Source organism: Lissotriton helveticus, chromosome 9 (genome assembly GCF_964261635.1).
Source record: "Lissotriton helveticus chromosome 9, aLisHel1.1, whole genome shotgun sequence".
Lineage (NCBI taxonomy): Eukaryota > Metazoa > Chordata > Amphibia > Caudata > Salamandridae > Lissotriton > Lissotriton helveticus.
Genome location: NC_136070.1, coordinates 1,129,505,912 through 1,129,524,172, shown reverse-complemented (window position 1 = coordinate 1,129,524,172; position 18,261 = coordinate 1,129,505,912). Strand labels below are relative to the sequence as shown.

At 41.8% G+C, this 18,261-nt stretch overlaps 1 protein-coding gene across 1 annotated transcript in view; it reads left to right on the top strand.

Moving 5' to 3' along the window:
* ADAMTS9 (ADAM metallopeptidase with thrombospondin type 1 motif 9) overlaps positions 1-18,261 on the top strand; it is a 934,075-nt gene that overhangs the window by 815,099 nt on the left and 100,715 nt on the right. Inside the window, 1 exon segment of the mRNA XM_078661546.1 lies at positions 13,027-13,197. Within this exon segment, the coding sequence (XP_078517672.1) occupies positions 13,027-13,197 (171 nt within the window).

The window sequence follows — 18,261 nt, the reverse complement described above, 5'->3', positions numbered from 1 at the left end:
CAAAACAAATTTAAAGCTTACAAATAGTATTACCTTGGTGCCAGTGGCATTCAAGTTATAGCTATTATTTATTACCTATGTAAATGCATTCCAAACTGTCAAAGCCTGTTTTTATATGACCCTGCCTGATACACTCAGTTGATTATAGCTAGTAATCTTGAATGGTGTGGCTACTAATGTAATCGTGTCTGTTGTCACTATTACAGCAGTAATACTATTAGTAGCATGGCATGATTTTCATTGATCATAAGTAGCTCGTATTACAGAAAAGGTTGTGGAGACACCTGCGTGTAGTTGCTTTAGTTACTGCTTTTACTGACATTATTTCCTTCCCACTTTCTCTTCCATATCCTGATCTGTGTTTGTGTGATTGAATTGTGTTTCATTGGTGATGTCAGAAATGACTTGCTTTATTGTTTTAATTGTGGGGACATAATCAACATTTGGTACTACTTAACCTCCTTTAAGTGTAAAGCTTCCAGAGTCTAGAGCGCTCTTCCTGCGCACTGAAAACTTGCTCCTTCCCTAGCAAGCTCTAAAACAAACAAACCTGAAAAAATATCTGCTGCACCCTAACTTCCCCCTTAGTTGAGTCAAAACAAGTAGCCATATTCTTTAGGTGAGCCTGCCCAGTAACCTCTGAGTCAAGGGCTCAAATTGAATTCATGTTTGGATGCCCTGGTTTGTTTGATTTTTCAAAATAAAATCGATTGAAATCAAGTCAGTGGATCCACTGTTTGATCCATAGCCAATATTTGTTTCGTTCAGGATTACAACATTCCATTAAGCTTTTTCAAGGCAAGAAGATGTAACAATGTAGGTAATGCAAATTACAGCAAGCCAGCGGTACTGATATGTATTGGAATCTGTCTGTGGCTAACAATATCAAGTAAGTTGGGCCCCTTAGATCCCAGAGACAATTTATCCTGGACATCTCTACGGGGAACCAACGTAGTTATATATTACAGTACAATAAACTTTGAAATAAATTACAATACTATATGTGCTTGCTATGAAAAAGGTCCAAGGCATATTGCACGCCTCAGTGAACCAGTTGTCTGCTATGTTTCAAATAGTGAATACAATTAAAAAAGAACCACGGATTCACTCGTACTGTTTCCTCTTCTATGTGTTGTTCTTTCATTGACTTCCAGAGTGTTTGCTTATCTTCACCTTTGGGAAATTGTTGACATAACTTCTTTGCAATCTGACTGATTGGCACTTCATACATGCACATTACTTCTCATCTCAAATCCCATTATGTGCACTTGTCTGACTCATGGCATGTACTGTGACTGTTTTTTTGACATTTGGATTTATATTTGTGTATTGTAATCCCTATGTAATCTACTAGAATCTGCTGTCTCTTTAAACAGCATTCTTTTGTGAAACTGCATTTCCATGTGAAGTGCTCTAACACCCTGCTGATAGCTTACCACTGTTAAAAAGACTAACTAAACAAATATATCTTGTTTATCACCATCAAAGTTACCTTTAATGTGGCTGGGTGGTGAGCAAAGTAGAGTTGTTGTAGTTATCAGTGGATACTATTCTTCCGCACTCTATGATAATATTATCTGAGCTTTTGGCTGCTCCTACTTGGAGCTCTTTAGGACTTCTCCTGCTTTCACAGATTGATTGGACTGAACATACATAGTGTTATCGCCAGACCTCCAGTCTGTCATGTGCTTTAGCACACTCAAGCAAGACCAGTGCTGTACATTTTGCTTTGGGGCTATAATGAACATTTGGTTGGTTGGCTGTGAGCCTGTTGCAACATAGTATCTGACAAAGTCCTGGTACCATTAATGTTTATTGTAGTAGTCTTTGACGGGCTGGTGATGTGCAGGTACCTAATATGTTGATCATACCACAGAAACTTTTAATGGTCCCGTACATTTCCAGTATTCTCAGCACAAGCATTTGCAGGTGTGATCACTCTAAGACCGTCACTACAAGTTCAGGGATAAATTCTGATTTTGCATGTTATGCCTATTTTGAACGTTGAAAACTCAGAATAGCATCTATTTACCACACACTAAAAATACCAAACCTCTAGGTGATGGTGTTTACTACACGTGGTAATACCTTACTGTATTTTGGCTAACTTGTTATGATGCCCTCAATGATACACCAAATCCCTGGTTTTTGCTGCTTCTGGAAGGCTTAGTGGATTCAGATATAATGTTGTGTAGGTGACAATCTCTGGAGTCTTGAAGATATGTGTTTCTTCAAGCACAAGCGTGGACAATTCAGCTGACAAATGTCTTTTATCTCTTTCTTAAGATAGTTTAGCACACCTCTCTTGAATGTCTTCGTATAGAACCCTAACTTTTCTTCCTGCCAATGTTTTTATCAGTTGGTCTCTGTCTCTCACACACATTCGCACAGGCAGATCTCTCTCTTTCGCACATCCTTGCAGGTTTGCAAACCTTTGTGCAAGCCTGGCCTGTGCTGTTGGCAAAAGCTCACTCTTGTTCATTTCTTTCCCTTTATTCTTTCTCATCGCCCCATCTCTCTACCACTCTTCCTTTCTCTCTCTCTCACTCACTCTTCTTTTTACTCCTTCTCTATTTTGTATTCTGTCACACCATCGCGACCTGTTTTTCTGACAAATATATTCTTTTTTTTACATATTACATTTATTTTCCAAATCTCTCTGTTTCCCCCGCATATAACCTTTTCCTGACTTTATGTAAAATGTCTCATTACTTTTTGTGGATTATTGCTCTAGTTGTGCGCTGCTACGGGCCGCTATGGTCTCTCATACTGGTAAATTACTTTTTTTAAATAAAACAAAACTGGGGTTGAGTTGGGATGGGGTTGGAATGTTGTTGTGGGATGGTGGAATGTAGGGTGGAATGGTTCTGGTACGGGGTTCGAGAACTGGCGGTTGCTGGGGCTGTGCTGGTGTTGGTATCCTGAACCTGTGACTAACTAAACGTACTCACAGAACATCGAAAGAGTCCTCTTCATTGCAGTGGCGACGAGCGGGAACTTTTCTCCTCACTAGCTTTCCACATCCTCTGTGTCATCGAACTGCAGCCTTATTCCTTGACGGAGCATTACATGCACTGCTCTCCAAAACTGCGGCATTGAACCGCCATCTGAGTGCTTTTAAATGCATCCACAGGCAAATGAGCCCCATCTGACCTGTAAGCAACCACATTTCTTCGGGGACTTGTGCGCTCCACCAGCGCGCAAGATTGTGTGGCCCTATGAGCGTTTTCAGTGTGCTTTGCCTTTCGATGTCCCAGTGACACCAGCGTGGCCACCATCAGCTGATTTTCAGTTGTTTCTGATATGTGCGGCGGCCAACTTAAAGTCAGGCTATTGCCTAGCAATGAGCTTGTGGCACACAATCTAGTGGAAATGTACACATAGTGGCCATATTTGAACGTTTTTCAATACTTTTCATGGTTGCTCTGTGATTATTTATTTAGTCCTATGTGGTTACTGTGAACTTTTTGTTTTCAAAAAATGGAAAATGTGTGTGCACCTCCGTTTGTGACTACACCTGGCACTCCTTCTTTGTGTTGGACACAGTGGAAGGAAGCTTTTGAGGCATATCTAGATGCTATGGATGGTGACACTTTTACCAACAAAAAGAAGAAAGCTTTTTGATACATAATTTAGGTCCGGAAGGCCGGTCTATCTTAAAGACACTACTGCTACTTGAAGTTAAAGTACAAATACTGCAAGAAACATCCTCGGGAGAGCTTGCCGCTGTTGATGTGGTGGATGATTATGTCTCAGTTATAAAAACTCTGGGCAAAAGATTTTCCCCATCTAGGAATGTGGTGTTCGAACGACATACATTTTTACAAAGAGTACAATGCCAAGGGAAGTCGATTGATGGCTTGGTGTCAGCTTTGCGTCAGTTGGCCATTACCTGCAGTTACAGAGATTTCAAGGATGAGATAATTCGTGATCATTTGATTGAGAAAACTCATAACAAAAGGATCCAAGAAAGATTGTTGTCCCAGATTACCCATGTTTAGATACTGCTATTACCATCGCCAGGGCTGTAGAAAATTCAGATGCGTGCTTCAAACAATTAGCAGATCAAGAGGATTCTGGTTTGGCCAAAGGAGTTAATGCGGTGTCAAGAAAAGAACTAAAGGATGTGGAAAAGAACACTCATGGAGAGAAAGAAGGAAAGAAAATGAAAGACAAGAAGTATCAGAATGACTCTTTTGTTTGTTTCAGGTGTGGGAGTCACAGTCATGTGGCTTCTGCCAAAAATTGTCAAGGTTTATCTGTTATGTGTTTCAAATACAATTGTAAAGGGCATTTTGCAAGAATGTGTAGAAACACTTGCAAAACAGTGGTAGCTCAGATTGATGAATCAGCTGTTCAAAGCGATGATGATGAGATTATAACTATAGTGTCTGATGACAGTAGCGCATGTGTTTCGGGTGAGGGTTTGGGGGGGGTGAGGATGATTTGATGGTTGGTGAGTTGAATATTTTTCCAGGAAACCCCCTTTTTTAATGTATGGATTAATGGAGTCAATGTGTGTCTTATGGCTGATTTGGGGGTAACCTTTCACATTAATCGGTCCTGAAGTTTTTGCGATATTCAAACCTGTGCCTATGGTGGTAAGAAGATTGAGATGGAGGCCAATTTGATGGTCTTCTTGAATTTGAGGGTAAGACTGCACAAGGGATAGGTTTTGTGGCCAAGGAAGGTTTAATTTTAATGTGATTGCATGACCAAGGTGAATTAGATATAATTCTGGATCCTAATCACTCTACTTGTGTGAGGTCTAGGTCGGATTTGATTCCGATGTGTTTGAATGTGTCTGTTTCTTGTGAGTGGACTGCTAAATTTACCAAAGTGTTCACCAAGGAGCTTGGGAAATTGTAAGGGTTCAAGCATAAAATATTGTAAAATCGGGATCAATTCCTCTCAAACATAAAGTACGCAAGGTGCCTTTATCATTAAAAGATTACCTGCGTGAGGAACTTGATGAATTGTGTAGTCTCGACGTAATTGAGTCTATTGAAAGCTCTGAATGGCTTGCTCCCATGGTTTTAGCACATAAAAGGGACACATCTTTACGTTTGTGTGTTGATCTACGTGACCTTAATCGCAGCATTGGGAGGATAGGGAACTTCTGCCTAACATTGGTGAGATGCTAAGTACCTTGGAGGGGGCATTTGTGTTCACCACTTAGGACATGTCTGCTGCGTACCATCAGATTGTTTTTTGTGAGGAATCAGGCATTTAACTTCTTTTGTTACTCCTGAATGTGCTTTTAGGTTCAAGCGCATGCCATTTGGGTTGGCCTCTGCTGCCTCTGTTTTTTCAAAGGCTCATGGAGCAGATTTTAAAAGGTTGTGAGGGCGTCCGTTACTTTCAGGATGACATTTTAATTTTTGGTCACAATTTCCAACTACATAATGAGCGTTTGAATAAAGTTCTAGGTATATTGCAAGATAAGGGTGTAACTTTGCATAGAGACAAGTGCAAGTTCGAACAACCAGGTGTTGACTATTTAGGCCACTATAGATCTAAGGATAGCATTAGTACCAAGATGAAGCTGATAAAAGCTGTGTAAGAATCGCCCGTTCCTAGTAACAAAGATCAGCTAAGATCTTTTTTAGGCTTAGCTGAATATTATTCTTAGTGTGTACCCTATTTTGCTGACAAAACTAATCCAATGAGGAATTTGTTGAAAAAAGGGGTAATTTATGTGTGGGACGATGAGTGTCAAAGAGCTGGAATGTTGCTGATGACGTTAGGTTGAGGGGTGTGGTGGACATTATAAAGATGGTACAGAGCAAGTATGAGGGTGTGAATTCTGAGTGTGCTCCCAGTAATTTATGTGCGGGAACGTGGGTCATGATCAAGAAACCGGGCCATGTTTCAAAGGATGTTTCAAAATTCTCCGCTCCTAAATTGGTGGTTAAGGTTTCTCAGAGTTCTGTTCACACCAATGATGGCAAGGTGTGGAATAGAGATAGGATTTCGATTATTCCCGTGACTAAAGTTGATCTAGTGCGATCCCATTTCAAGAAAACGTTGGGGGGCATCAGATCGAGTGATCCGCCTGTGATCGGAGCCAGTTGTGTGCGGCACAATGATTATGTGGTTGGCTGATATTCATTCCAAGTGTGATGGTCTTTATGTTGTTCCTAATTGTTTTCTTTATGGTCTTTGTTTACATCTTTCTTTCATTAGTTACAGGGGAGGATGTGTTGGGATGGGGTTGAAATGTTGTTGTGTGTTGGTGGAATGTAGGGTGGAATGGATCAGGTGCGGGGGTTCGAGGACTGGCGGTTGCTGGGGCTGGAGGCTACTGCGGGTGCGGTGTTGGTATCCTGAACCAGTGACTAAATAAACGTACTCACAGAACATCGGAAGAGGCTTATTCATTTCAGGCTGCAAGTTTCGCTTCAAAGGTTACCTCTCATAATTCTCTCCGGCCTCGAGGTAAATTACTCTGCATATACAATTTACTAATTATATCTATATCGATACTGTTGGTTACATTAATTCACTGTAGTCTTTCAGTAAGCGATGGTGCTTGTGCCAACCACCCCTACGATATTCGTTTTTTAATTAGATTGTGTAACTATTTAAGAGTGCCATAACGTGAGAGAATGGCCTCCTTTTGATCACCCAGAATATCCCCCCAAAAATCTAGTAAGGGTAGAGTTTACAAATCGTTCACCCATGACTAGCAGGCACAGTGCTTGTGATTCTAATACGGATGACAAATTATTTTAGTTTGGAAGTCAGCATATTTTATGGTTCGGCAGCTTAATGCTTGACCTGTGACCCCGAAATGCACCTTTTTAATATATGGGAAATAGTGTATCCTTAGGAGGATCTGTGCAGAGCAAATGGCCATACTACCAGGCTCTGACACCTCTCTGGTAAGTATGACAGCCGAAATACTATGTAAAGCCATAACTGAAGAAATGTAAACACCCCCGAGTGCATGTCAGCTAGAGGAGTCCTCTGAAAGAAATACAGAAAACATGGTGGTTGATAGCGGATGTGCGCCCAAGAGCACGGTCAGAGCGTGGACATATAAAAGAAACATTATGTTATCCACCTTCGATGATTAATTTTGGGTTGGCAGACACGGGAAGTTAATCATTTGAAACCTAGCTGTGTTTTAACACGGAGGCATCTATTATTGATTTGACTGGCGCACGAGTTCGTGGAAGCTGGCTTTCCTCTCCTGTATTTCGTCAACTTGACTTCTGGCTTACATTGTGTTTCTCCTTGGATCAATACTGCCATCGTGTGGACAAACATTAACATAGTCCCTCCTGAAAATGTTTTGCCATAGATGTATGTACCTGTATCACGGATGCTAAATACACATTAAAATGTGCACATATTCAAATGCATACACTCCAAAGTGATCTTTAAACCAGCCTTTCATGCCACATTTGCTGTGGTCGCCAAAACTATTATGCTCCAGAAAATACTTTAGTTCTGGACAGGGGCGTTGCTCCGGTGGGGGTGTTTGGGGTGTTAAACCCCTCTAAAAAATGTATTCTTTAGTAAATAGTTGGGTGCAAGCGCTTTCAGTCGTATAATGTGAATTGTCTGTCGGATTATAACTGGAATTTTGACATGCCCAGACTGACAAAAACACACATGCTCTCTCCTATGTTTTGAAAGCCTTTCAAAATGTTGAATACTTCTCATATAATGTGCTTTAACACAATGCCCCAGTGTGATTGTTGAGAAACCTGAAGCTCACAACCCCCCCAATCATGCTGACCAGGCTACGCCCCTGGACCATCAATACCAGACACATGGACACATCCGCCATCAGTCAGTCAGCCAGAGACCTGAATGTCATGGTCGAAGGGGGCAAAACTAAATTGGGGAATAATGGGCATAGAATCAGAGGACGGGATTAACCTGAGGTTTGGGTCAGTGGGCGAGTCAGAGGTGTGGCCAGAAAGAGTAAAACATCCCCATTTTTTGTGTTTGTTTGACATTTAACTGACCAGTTACAGCTTAATACATTATTTAATTCAACCAATGGATGCACATGTTTATTTAAGGTTTAATATGAGTTATTGACATTAAAATACATTCACAAAGTGGGATATGTTTCCAATCACAGAATGTCACAAATAGGCTTAAAAGTGGAATCACATGCCATTTGACTCAGAGCTATGCAGTTTCTGTCATCAGCACGTCTCCTCCCTTTTTCCATCAGAGCAGCTCAAACATGAATGGCAAAATATTCGAGCTTGCAAATATCTTCCACGTAATTATGGCTTGGCCACATTTGCCATATAATAGATCATTTGCTGCATAATCTGACGATTTTACCGAAAAAATTGTAGCTCAAAGTGACCAAAGGATATTAAAAAAATGTGACTTGTCTTCCTGCGAAGTGGAGGGCCCTCTGCAAAGGTTGACTGGTCACCTTTCTCACTGCTACATTTGCTATTACACAGGTACTAATGAGACAGAATCTATGCAGAGAGTTTCAGTATGTGTAAAAATGCCAAAATAATAAAGTATCAGAAAATGTACAGCATTACACTGCAGCCTCCATAATTTAGTCAGCACTGCAACATAATTTTGTCCTCCATTGCTGCATAATTCCAGTGCCCCCAAAACAGGCAGCACTTGTTAAAGGTGCATGTGCATGAAGCAGAGAGACTGTGAAGTTTGCAAATTTTGGGGTGTGTGCAAATCCTGCATTGCCGATCCCTGGTGAGTTGCAGTACTACTGCTGAAACTAGGCCAATGGAGGTAGATCCCAATAGGTGAAGTGGACTGGCCTCAAGGGTCCTGTGATCTCAGTGACAGAGTCCCTGTCGCTTTAAGGTATTCTGCTATGTGGGCCTGACCACTAGACTGGAGGTGAACTTCTGTATGGATTGTGGTGGACAGGCCTTTAAGGTTAACTAACACTTGCCACCACTAGTGTCCACCTGCTGGTGCTAAGACATCAAGGCTTCTAAGGTCTAACAGGGCCTTTTAAAGTCTAGCATAGGAAAGTGCCCTCTCAGGAGAGTGGTCTGGTGGACTGCTCATGAAGACTGAACCTGGTTCCCCAGTTCCATTTAGCAGCTCTGGCCATAGTGCCACAACTTCTCCCGCACTGAACACCATGTTGCCTCACTGAGAGAAACGTGTACTGCCTTTAGCTACAAACACAATTGTGCCCTGCTCTAAAAACCTGGATGCAACTCAATTCAAATTATGTACTAAGCAAGAGTAATAGGCTGCCTGAAAAAAAAGGAATAACAGCCTGGAAAAAGCAAACACTCATAGGGGATGCAGGATTAAGTAAAGCATGTGAAATGTAAGCAGGAACAACATGGTTACGTTAACTCTTTTAAACTCATTATTCAGACATCAATGAGTGTTTTTGCATGAAAAGGTATGGACATGACTACAGGGCCCCGTTTCAATGTCCATTGCTTATATCCAATGCATCTGCCCTCGGAGTGTTGTCATAAATTTATACTGCCTATGAAGGCTATCCAGGCAATGCACTAGGCCAGATTGTTCCGTCTCTTCCCAATTGCTCTCTATACCGGTGGTGAGGATACGTCATCCCCTCAACTGGCAAAATGCCTTTTGGTCATACATGCGCTGCCCACAGCAACCAACATACCTCCAAAGTCCTGGTCGCCAAAGACTTGCCACAACTTCCCCTCTGCAAACTACCATCCACTTTCAGCAGTAACCCTGATGGTTCCCACTACTCTATAGGGCAGGTGCATTGGTACCTGGCAGTCAAGGAAGGGGGTTTGCAGAGGAATGACTGTAATCTCGCAGGAGGCACAGCAATGGTGCTGCCTTTTTGGGAATGCTCTCAATAGTTTTCGTATTGATTATTCATGACTGGGCGTGGACGGAAAAGTTAGGGACTATAAATAAATATGGGGTTGTGTTGCTGGGGATGGATGATTTGGTCAGTGGCGTCTGCCAGGTGTTTAGAAGCCTAAGGAACATGATATTGATGGTTTTATTAGGGTCATTTTGGTTATGTGCCAGACACATACCCAGGACGTTGAAAGACTTCAGCATATTCTATCGCTTTTAGTTTCAGAGATTATGGGACTCGCATCCGAAGTGGGCCAGATGGGGGTGTGGTGAATTCAGGTGTTTTGGGAAGTGGCTAGATGAGGGTGTTGCACCTGGACTAGTGAGTGGTGTTTGTTATGAAACCTCGAAGGGTTAGGGGTGCTGCACTGAGGAGGAGGAGTGATAAACGGGGAATGGCAGTTAGGTGAACAGATGTGGTGCATTCTGTAATATCATTGGTGAGAAGTTGACTATCACTGTTCACTAAATATGACCAGGTGGTGAGGATACTGTTCTATGGGTATTGCTTTTGCGGGTGCAAAAAGAAAGGGGAAGAATTTGGTTGCCTATTCTGGGCTTTTAGGCTACAAAGAAGAGTAGAAGTGTCGGGAGGCATGTCTCAAAATCAAAGATGGTATAGTTGGGGCAGGCTACTTCTGCTGGTGCTGGTGCATCCAACTGAGAATGGCATAATTTCTGTCTATTTCTTCATTTGAATTATCAGGTTGATTGTGATATGGGGAAGGAGGGAGAGCTTAAATGACTATGAGTGTAAATTTGATAACTGTGTCAGCAAGAACGGATGTTGATGGGACTTGCAGGGAGTACGAGCAAGGTGATCCAGATGTGAGAGGACATGAGGATGACTCTAGAGTTGTTGGGCTGAAGGGTTTGAAGAGGACGAAGATGGGAAGTACTAATATTCTGGCTGAGGTTGGTGGAGAATGTAGTAAAGGTGTAGTGAAAATGGTTCTGGTGACATGAGGGTGTGGGTTAGTTGTTTTGTTGTGGGTATTTGGGTAAAAATAGGCTTAGACAGACATGTTCATGATTAACCTGGTGGTGAAGGTCCCGGGAGGACTTACAGGGTTAGTAAGGGTGGTCGTAAAAGAGGTAGAAGTATATAAGGTGATGCAAGCAGGATGGAACAAAAGTGTTTGGATCTTAGACATCTGCCCATGTGGATTTGGGGGGAAGGTATATGTGTGTGTGTGTGTGTGTGTGCAGGTTTGGTAATTGGAGGTGAGTGACATATGGCATGATGGCATGTGTTATGAACAGCAGGTGTTATTTCAGGAGGCGTACCATTGGTGGAGCAAGGGCATTCCCATGCATCCATCTAAGGATTTTGACGCAGTTCCATATTTACCACGGTGAGAATACCTGGGATTGCTCCAAAAAGTAACGCATTCTTGAAGCTGGCATAACAAGGAGAAATATCTTTCTTTTTAACATGTAGCTTCTTCATTCTATGTGTGCTGCATTGTGCATCACACAGAAAGAGGACATTTAAATTAGGATTTTATTTTGTGTGGAAAGGTATGCATTCCTGCACAAAAACCATCCTGCCTGTTACACAGACACCCTTGCACCATGGCGCAAGGATGCCTGCAGTGGTGCTAGATAGCACATAGTGTGCCAGCGCCATAAGGAAGCAGAAATGCAGCATATCTTACTAGATATTTCGTATTTATGCTGTCTCCCGTTCATGCCACGCAGTACAGAAACTTTGCTTGCTAACCTGTGTGAAATGCTAGTATGTATATATGCCCCCAATAGCATAAGGTAGGGTAGTTTTAGTGCTGGCAAGATTAGATGAAGAGAAGTATAGGGAAATATCTGATCAAGAAGGGAATAGGAGCAGCCTGGACCTAGAGTGGGCAGACTGTAAGTGAAGTTGATGTGGATTCAGGATTATGGAATATAATTAAAAAAGTTAACAGATAAAGATGTTGAACGTGTTGGGGAGTTTAAGGGGTTTTAGAGATTTAAGACCTCAGTAATATTTAAAGGTGAGGAATGGATTAAAATGAATTAGTAAATGATTGTTTAGGGACACTTGGTGTGTGCAGCTAAGCATTGTCAGTAATTGTGAGCTCTGCTTGCTGCCTAAAAAACAAACTTTTCCACAAAAAGCAAAAGCATTGAGAGTGATCCTTCTCTTAAAGAGAGCCACATGTGGAAGGGAGGATACTATCCTCTCCATATGGGGACAATGATGACGTGTATTGCATTTGATGTCAAGGCCTTTTCGACCAGCGCGTCTTTGCTGTAACATGCATGATTTAGAGGTAATTCTCAATACCTCCTCACAATGATAAACCCACCTCTCATACTGTTAATAGATAGAAGGGCGTGTATGGAAGGAGAGTGAGTAAGATAGGTATGTATGCATGTTTGTCAGTGGTAGTAAGCAGAAAGAGAGCTCGAGCTATGGCAGGGGAGAGCAAGGAAGGATATGAGAAGAAAAGTACCAGGAAAGAACATATCGAGCAGGGTATAGGATGCAGTCTAGACCTAGAGCAGGCAGGCTGGGAAGGAATTTGATGGGGATTCAGGAGTAAGGAGTAGGATTTAAGAAGGTAGCCGATAAACATGTTGAAAGAGTTGGAGCACTATGGGGGGGGGGTGTTAGAGAATTAATGTGTGGGCAAAGCTTAGGGAGAATGGGTAAGAATTGATTGCTACAACATTATTTAGGTACATTTAGCGCGTGTGGCTAAGCCAAAGGGCTGTCAGTAATTGTGAGCTTTGCTTGCTTCCAATAAAGAGGCCCTTTCCACAAAAAGCAAAAGTGCCTAGAGGGGTCCTTCTTCTAAATGTGGTTCTTGTGTTCAAATCAGAAGGGTCACAAAGAAGGTGTCTTTTTTACTACGCGGTACCTTTACCACGCGGCCGTTACAACGCAAGTCGTTACCACCACTTGCGCTGGAGGGCGCTGTGGGATAAGGAATTTTATAAATGTATATTCCAACACCTTCCCTAGTATCCACGGGGACTGGTGTTGGAATATAAAATTATAAAAATCCTAAATCCGCGCCCTCCAACGCAAGTCGTGGTAACGACTTGCGTTGTAGCGGCCGCGTGGTAAAGGTATGCGTTGTTACAACCTGCGTTGTAACAACGTACATCCGTCAGAAGTGGACAGTGGATCATGGATAGGTAGAAAGAGAAGTAAGCAACTGTTCCCATAAATCAATGTTTTGTTCTTGTTTTTTGCAGTGTACTAAAACCTGCGGAGTCGGCTCCCGGCATCGAGAAGTGCTTTGTTTGAATCAAGATGGAGGAGAAGAGGACAGCGTACGCTGTGATGCTAGCATGAAGCCACCTGACATGGAGACCTGCAGTTTACAACCATGTGATTACGTCTGGATCACAGGGGAATGGTCTGAGGTAATGCACATCTAGAAGGAGGCAGGAACATACTTATATTTCACTGGGGTGTCTGGAAAAATTCCTGCATAGGAAGAATATTTTCTGTGATGAGAACATTTAATGCACTTTATTCACTATGCGTTGTGGCAGGACAGGAGGCTTGTTCCTGGAAATCTACTAAAATCATTGATTTCCATGTGTAAACCTACAAAAATCGGTGAATTTACTAACATTTGTAAACCTAGTACGTCCATAATCTAAAGGTTCATGGGTTTTCTTTATAATATTTTCTTTTTTTTTATAAATAACATTATTTACAACCTTTATAGAAATTTCTATCTATAATTGTAAATTGCAAGGAAAGCATGGTAAATCACTAAAAATGAGCTTGTGCTGGAAGACTTTGCTTTTGTATGTAATTTACCAGAACTGGTTTGCAGAGAGGTGAAATGAGTGAACATTGGAAATTGGTAAGGGCCCATCTAGAAGATCTATATATATATATATATATATATATCACACAGAACTGACCCCATTCACAAAGCCATCTGCAGCTGTACACTTAGTTTAACCGTTGAAAATCAATGTATTTACACCTGTCAGGTATCATTAAAAGGGCACCGCATGTAAATGGGCTTCACTGTTGTGTAACTGAACGCAACATCTGCATACAAATATGCAGTAGTAAACACCATGCAAAGGCTGTTGAGTGGGTTGTTTGCCTTGAGAGATTGTGAACACCCATTACCTTGTGAATTTCTGAGCACCTGCAAATGGTCATACAATGGACTTTGAATAACTCCTGTTTCTTGGTGCAAAGTGATAGGAAACCCTAAACTTTGTGCATGTGTAGGAGAACGGCTTTTCTCTGTGGAGAAGCGTGGCTCAGTGGTTAGAGGCGGCAGACCCGGAAGCTGAGATTGACCGTGGACCAGGGTTCGATTCCCCGCCTTGGCGGGTCTCGGGCTCAAAAATTCCACGGACTCGACAATTCTCGCTCTGGTGCCTACTCAACTCACGGGGTCACACTCTGCAACTCTGGGCAATAGCTTGCTTAATCTCCACTACGGCCCCTCGCGGCGGGATGCCTGGCTTTCACCTTGTGGACACCCTGCCGGGGTTTCTCACAGAGGAATACCAGGACGGGTTCCCTAAGCAAGCGCCGGGACGCTCACGGGCAGCTGTGCGCTTTACAAGTCCAGCACATTTACATTTACATTTACATTCTGTGGATAACAAAGAGAAAATGAAATAAATGTTAAGAGTTGACATGCCCATACAACTCTACATTGAGGAAATAGCAAATGTCACTTAAAGTTCTTAGTAGTACGCTGAAAAAGGTAAGATTCACACAGCTTTCATGTCAAAGTACTGTGAATTTATACAAATGATCAATGCTTGTAAATCTACACTCAAGCATACGAGTTCATTACAAGGTGTACATTTAGAAGAAGCTGTTTTATTTTGTTGTACTGCACACAGAAAATCGTACTTAGGTAATGGGTAAATGATGTAGCATGCTGCATCACATAAAAACTGATCGACCAGAGGAGAGAAGTTGAGTCCTCCCCAAATGTTCGAGGAGACCAGTTTCATGTGGTAGACATCTAACCTCTGTCGATCAACCCTTCATACCAATATATTTTCATCTTATTTTGGAGACTCTGAAGGTATGAGTTTAGCGAGGACCATACAATCTCTATCAAAGATTGACCTTTTAGTAAGTCAATCAATTCCTGATTGTGATTTCTCTGTTTTGCGACATATTGCAAAATGTATGAAATCATACAAATTGGTCTGCAGATTGGAAAGTTTCAAGGAATAAATTTGAATACCTGTAATACACTGCAAAATTATTTTCAGTGGGAATACAAATATTGCACTTTGTCGCTTGTATGGGGCAATGCAGAGTGTGAATGTTGCGTAACTTACGACTTTGGCTTAACTCTTCAAGGTGTGCTTTTCCACCTACAAGTGTAATGAGCTAAAAGTAGAGACCCCTGTTGAGAGCAAGTGGGGGCTGTCCTATACGCCCACAACATGTCATCCACCACATTCTTCCAATTTAAGTTGTTGACAGTTACCAACCGCAACTGGTCCTCCAATGTGCGGTTGAAGCATTTGACTAGACCATTGTTCCTAGGATGATAAAGGGATGTTTTCATATGTTTGATACCTTGAGAATATAAAAATAATTCAATTTCTTCTGTCACCAACTGTGTGCCCTTCCCATACAAATACTTTGTTTAAAAATTGAATGACTGAAGAGGAGGACACATTACTTGCAACACCCAACTTCAGGCCATTTTGACATATATTTTCCATGAGCACAATAGGGAGCTTGTGATTCTCTCCCAAAATGTTCATGGGGCTAGCTATGTCCAATGCCATGTTCGTCACGGTATCAAAGGGGAGTGCGCCGGGTTCACCGGGGTGGGTTCAGTCACCAAAGATTTTTTCACTTACGACATATGAACCACAGACTCTCACGAAACACTAAATAGATTTGTCTAACCCTGGCCACCAAAAGTCCTCTAACACCCCACGCTTCATTCCTCTTATTTCAATGTGACCTTCATGTGCCATTTCCCAAATTCTTCGTTTTTAACTTGTAGGTGCTACCAGCTGTCCCACCCTACATAGCAGTCCATCTTCATATGTTAAATATGTGGCCACATGGCCATATGCATGAATTTCTCTTCCAATCTCCTAGTATTGGGCCACCCCGTACGATCCACTTCATGACTTCACAGAGAAGATGATCTTTGTTTAGTTCTCTCTCCATACACTCTCTTCCAAACCCCTGCTCAACACATTGTTGCTGGAATATGCTACACATACAGTTTCACTATCATCCACCACTACATCTGAAACATCTAAGAGCATTCTGGAAAAGAAATCAGCAATCACGTTCTTCTTGCCAGGAACATACTCCGTTATAATTAAACTCCTGCAACCGATTTTCCACTTGACAATCCTGGGAGAAGCCTTATCACCCCCTTTTGTGCTGGATAATACAATCAGAGGATAGTGATCCGTTCTTTTAAAAAAAGAAACTCTCCACACATATGTACGAAAATACTGTGTTCCCCACCAAAGGGCCAAGGCTTCTTTTTTCTATGGTGGAGTAGTTATGCTCTGCATCCCAAAGTGCTCTGGAAGCGAAGGCAGCCACATCCTCCTTACCATTACTTCTCCTCTGCATGAGCGCAGCACCCAATTCACAGATGATAGCATTGGTAACTATGATGCTACTAATTCTTGGATTAAATAACTTCAAAGGGCCTGCTGATACAATGTCAGAATGTACTTTGTCAAAAGCAACTTGGTACTCCACACCCCACAAAAATGAGGCACACTTCTTTAATAAACCCCTGAGGGGGCAGGTTTTGTCTGCAAAATGGGAAATACATTTTGAGTAAAACTCAACCAACCCCAGGAAAGATATCAGCTGAACTTTATTATCCTGAATGGGAGTTTCCTCAATAGCTTTAAGCAACTTCACCTTGGGACTGACACCCTCTTTGGATAATGGGCATCCTAAGTAATCCTCCCCAGATTGTCAAAATTTGCACTTGTCTCCCCTCAAAGTTACTCCTTTGTCCTGCAGAATATGCAACACCCTGTCCAAACGCATAACATGCTGTTGAAGAGTCAGACCAAATATCAATATGCCGCCCCGGAAGTATAGGACACCCTCACAATCTTTGAAAATCTTCATAAATCTTTGAAACAACGATGAAGCAGATGCAAGTCGGAAGGGCATTCATTTGCAATGGAAAGAGTTACAAATGTGGCCAAGTGTCTCGACTTCTTACTCAGAATCAACTGATGGTATGCTGCTGACATGTCTAACATGGTAAATATCGTTGCTCCCTGCAATGCACTTAACATCTCACTGACGTTGGGAAGGGTTCTCTAGCCACCCAATTATTTTGGTTGATTTCATGCAAATCAACACATAAACGTAAGGCATTGTCACTCTTATGTGCTAAAATCACAGGTGCTAGCCATTCTGTGCTTTCAATTGGTTTAATCACGTCCAAATCGCACAGTTTGTGTAGTTCCATTCGTAGATCTGCCCTCAAAGATTGGGGTTCTCTCTGCACTTTATATGCCACAGGGTTGGAACTGGTTTTCAATATGATTCTGTGTTTCAAACCTCTCAACTTCCTTAATCATGCCGTAAATAATCTGGGGAACTTTTCAATCCGCTTGTTTACAGGAGACACAGTTATGCATATAGACATTTACTTAGATCTCGAAATCACACAATCAGGGTGATTAGGGTCAAGAATCATATCCAACTCACCTTGTTCATGCCATCACAACAAATTCAAACCCTTTTTTGCCACAAACACCACCCCATGTGCGGATTTCCCATAAAATTCGAATAAACCATTACATTGCCCTTCTACTTCAATTCTTTCCCATCATAAGCACACATGGTTGAAGTTTCATTGGTTTGAATTTTGAAAACAATTTCAGGAGTGATTACCGTGAAAGGAGACCCTGAATCTGCCATCGGACATACAGTCTCACACAATTTTTTTACTACATTACATAGCAGTGGTTTCCTATGCTCAAGTTTCAACTCTCCTACTGCATCTTCTTCTTTTGCTTCATCCAACTCAACTCCAGCAACATCCTTATCATTTAAAGTGACTGTTAAAATCATATCACTATTGTTATTATCAAATGTGGTTTCATCTACATGAGATACCACCGATTTTTGTGTGTTCGGGCAAACCCTCGCAAAATGCCCTTTGCAGTTCTATTTATAATATGTGGCAGACAGTGCTGGGACATTTCGCTGAAGCTACGTGATTCTGACTTCCACATCTAAAGCACACAATGTCATCACTTTTATTTCATTTTCCCTCTACAAAGGTGGACTTCTTCATGTGTTTACGCCCATCTTTTGCTTGTAAGGCATTCAAAACTTTAGAAGTGCTTGTATCACAATTGCCAGATAATTCTTTAAAGTATGCATCCGAATTCTCCACTTCCCTGGCTTTAGTGATCACCACTTCATGACTAGGATCAACTGTAAAAAATAGTCTTTCTTAGATGTTCTTGGTG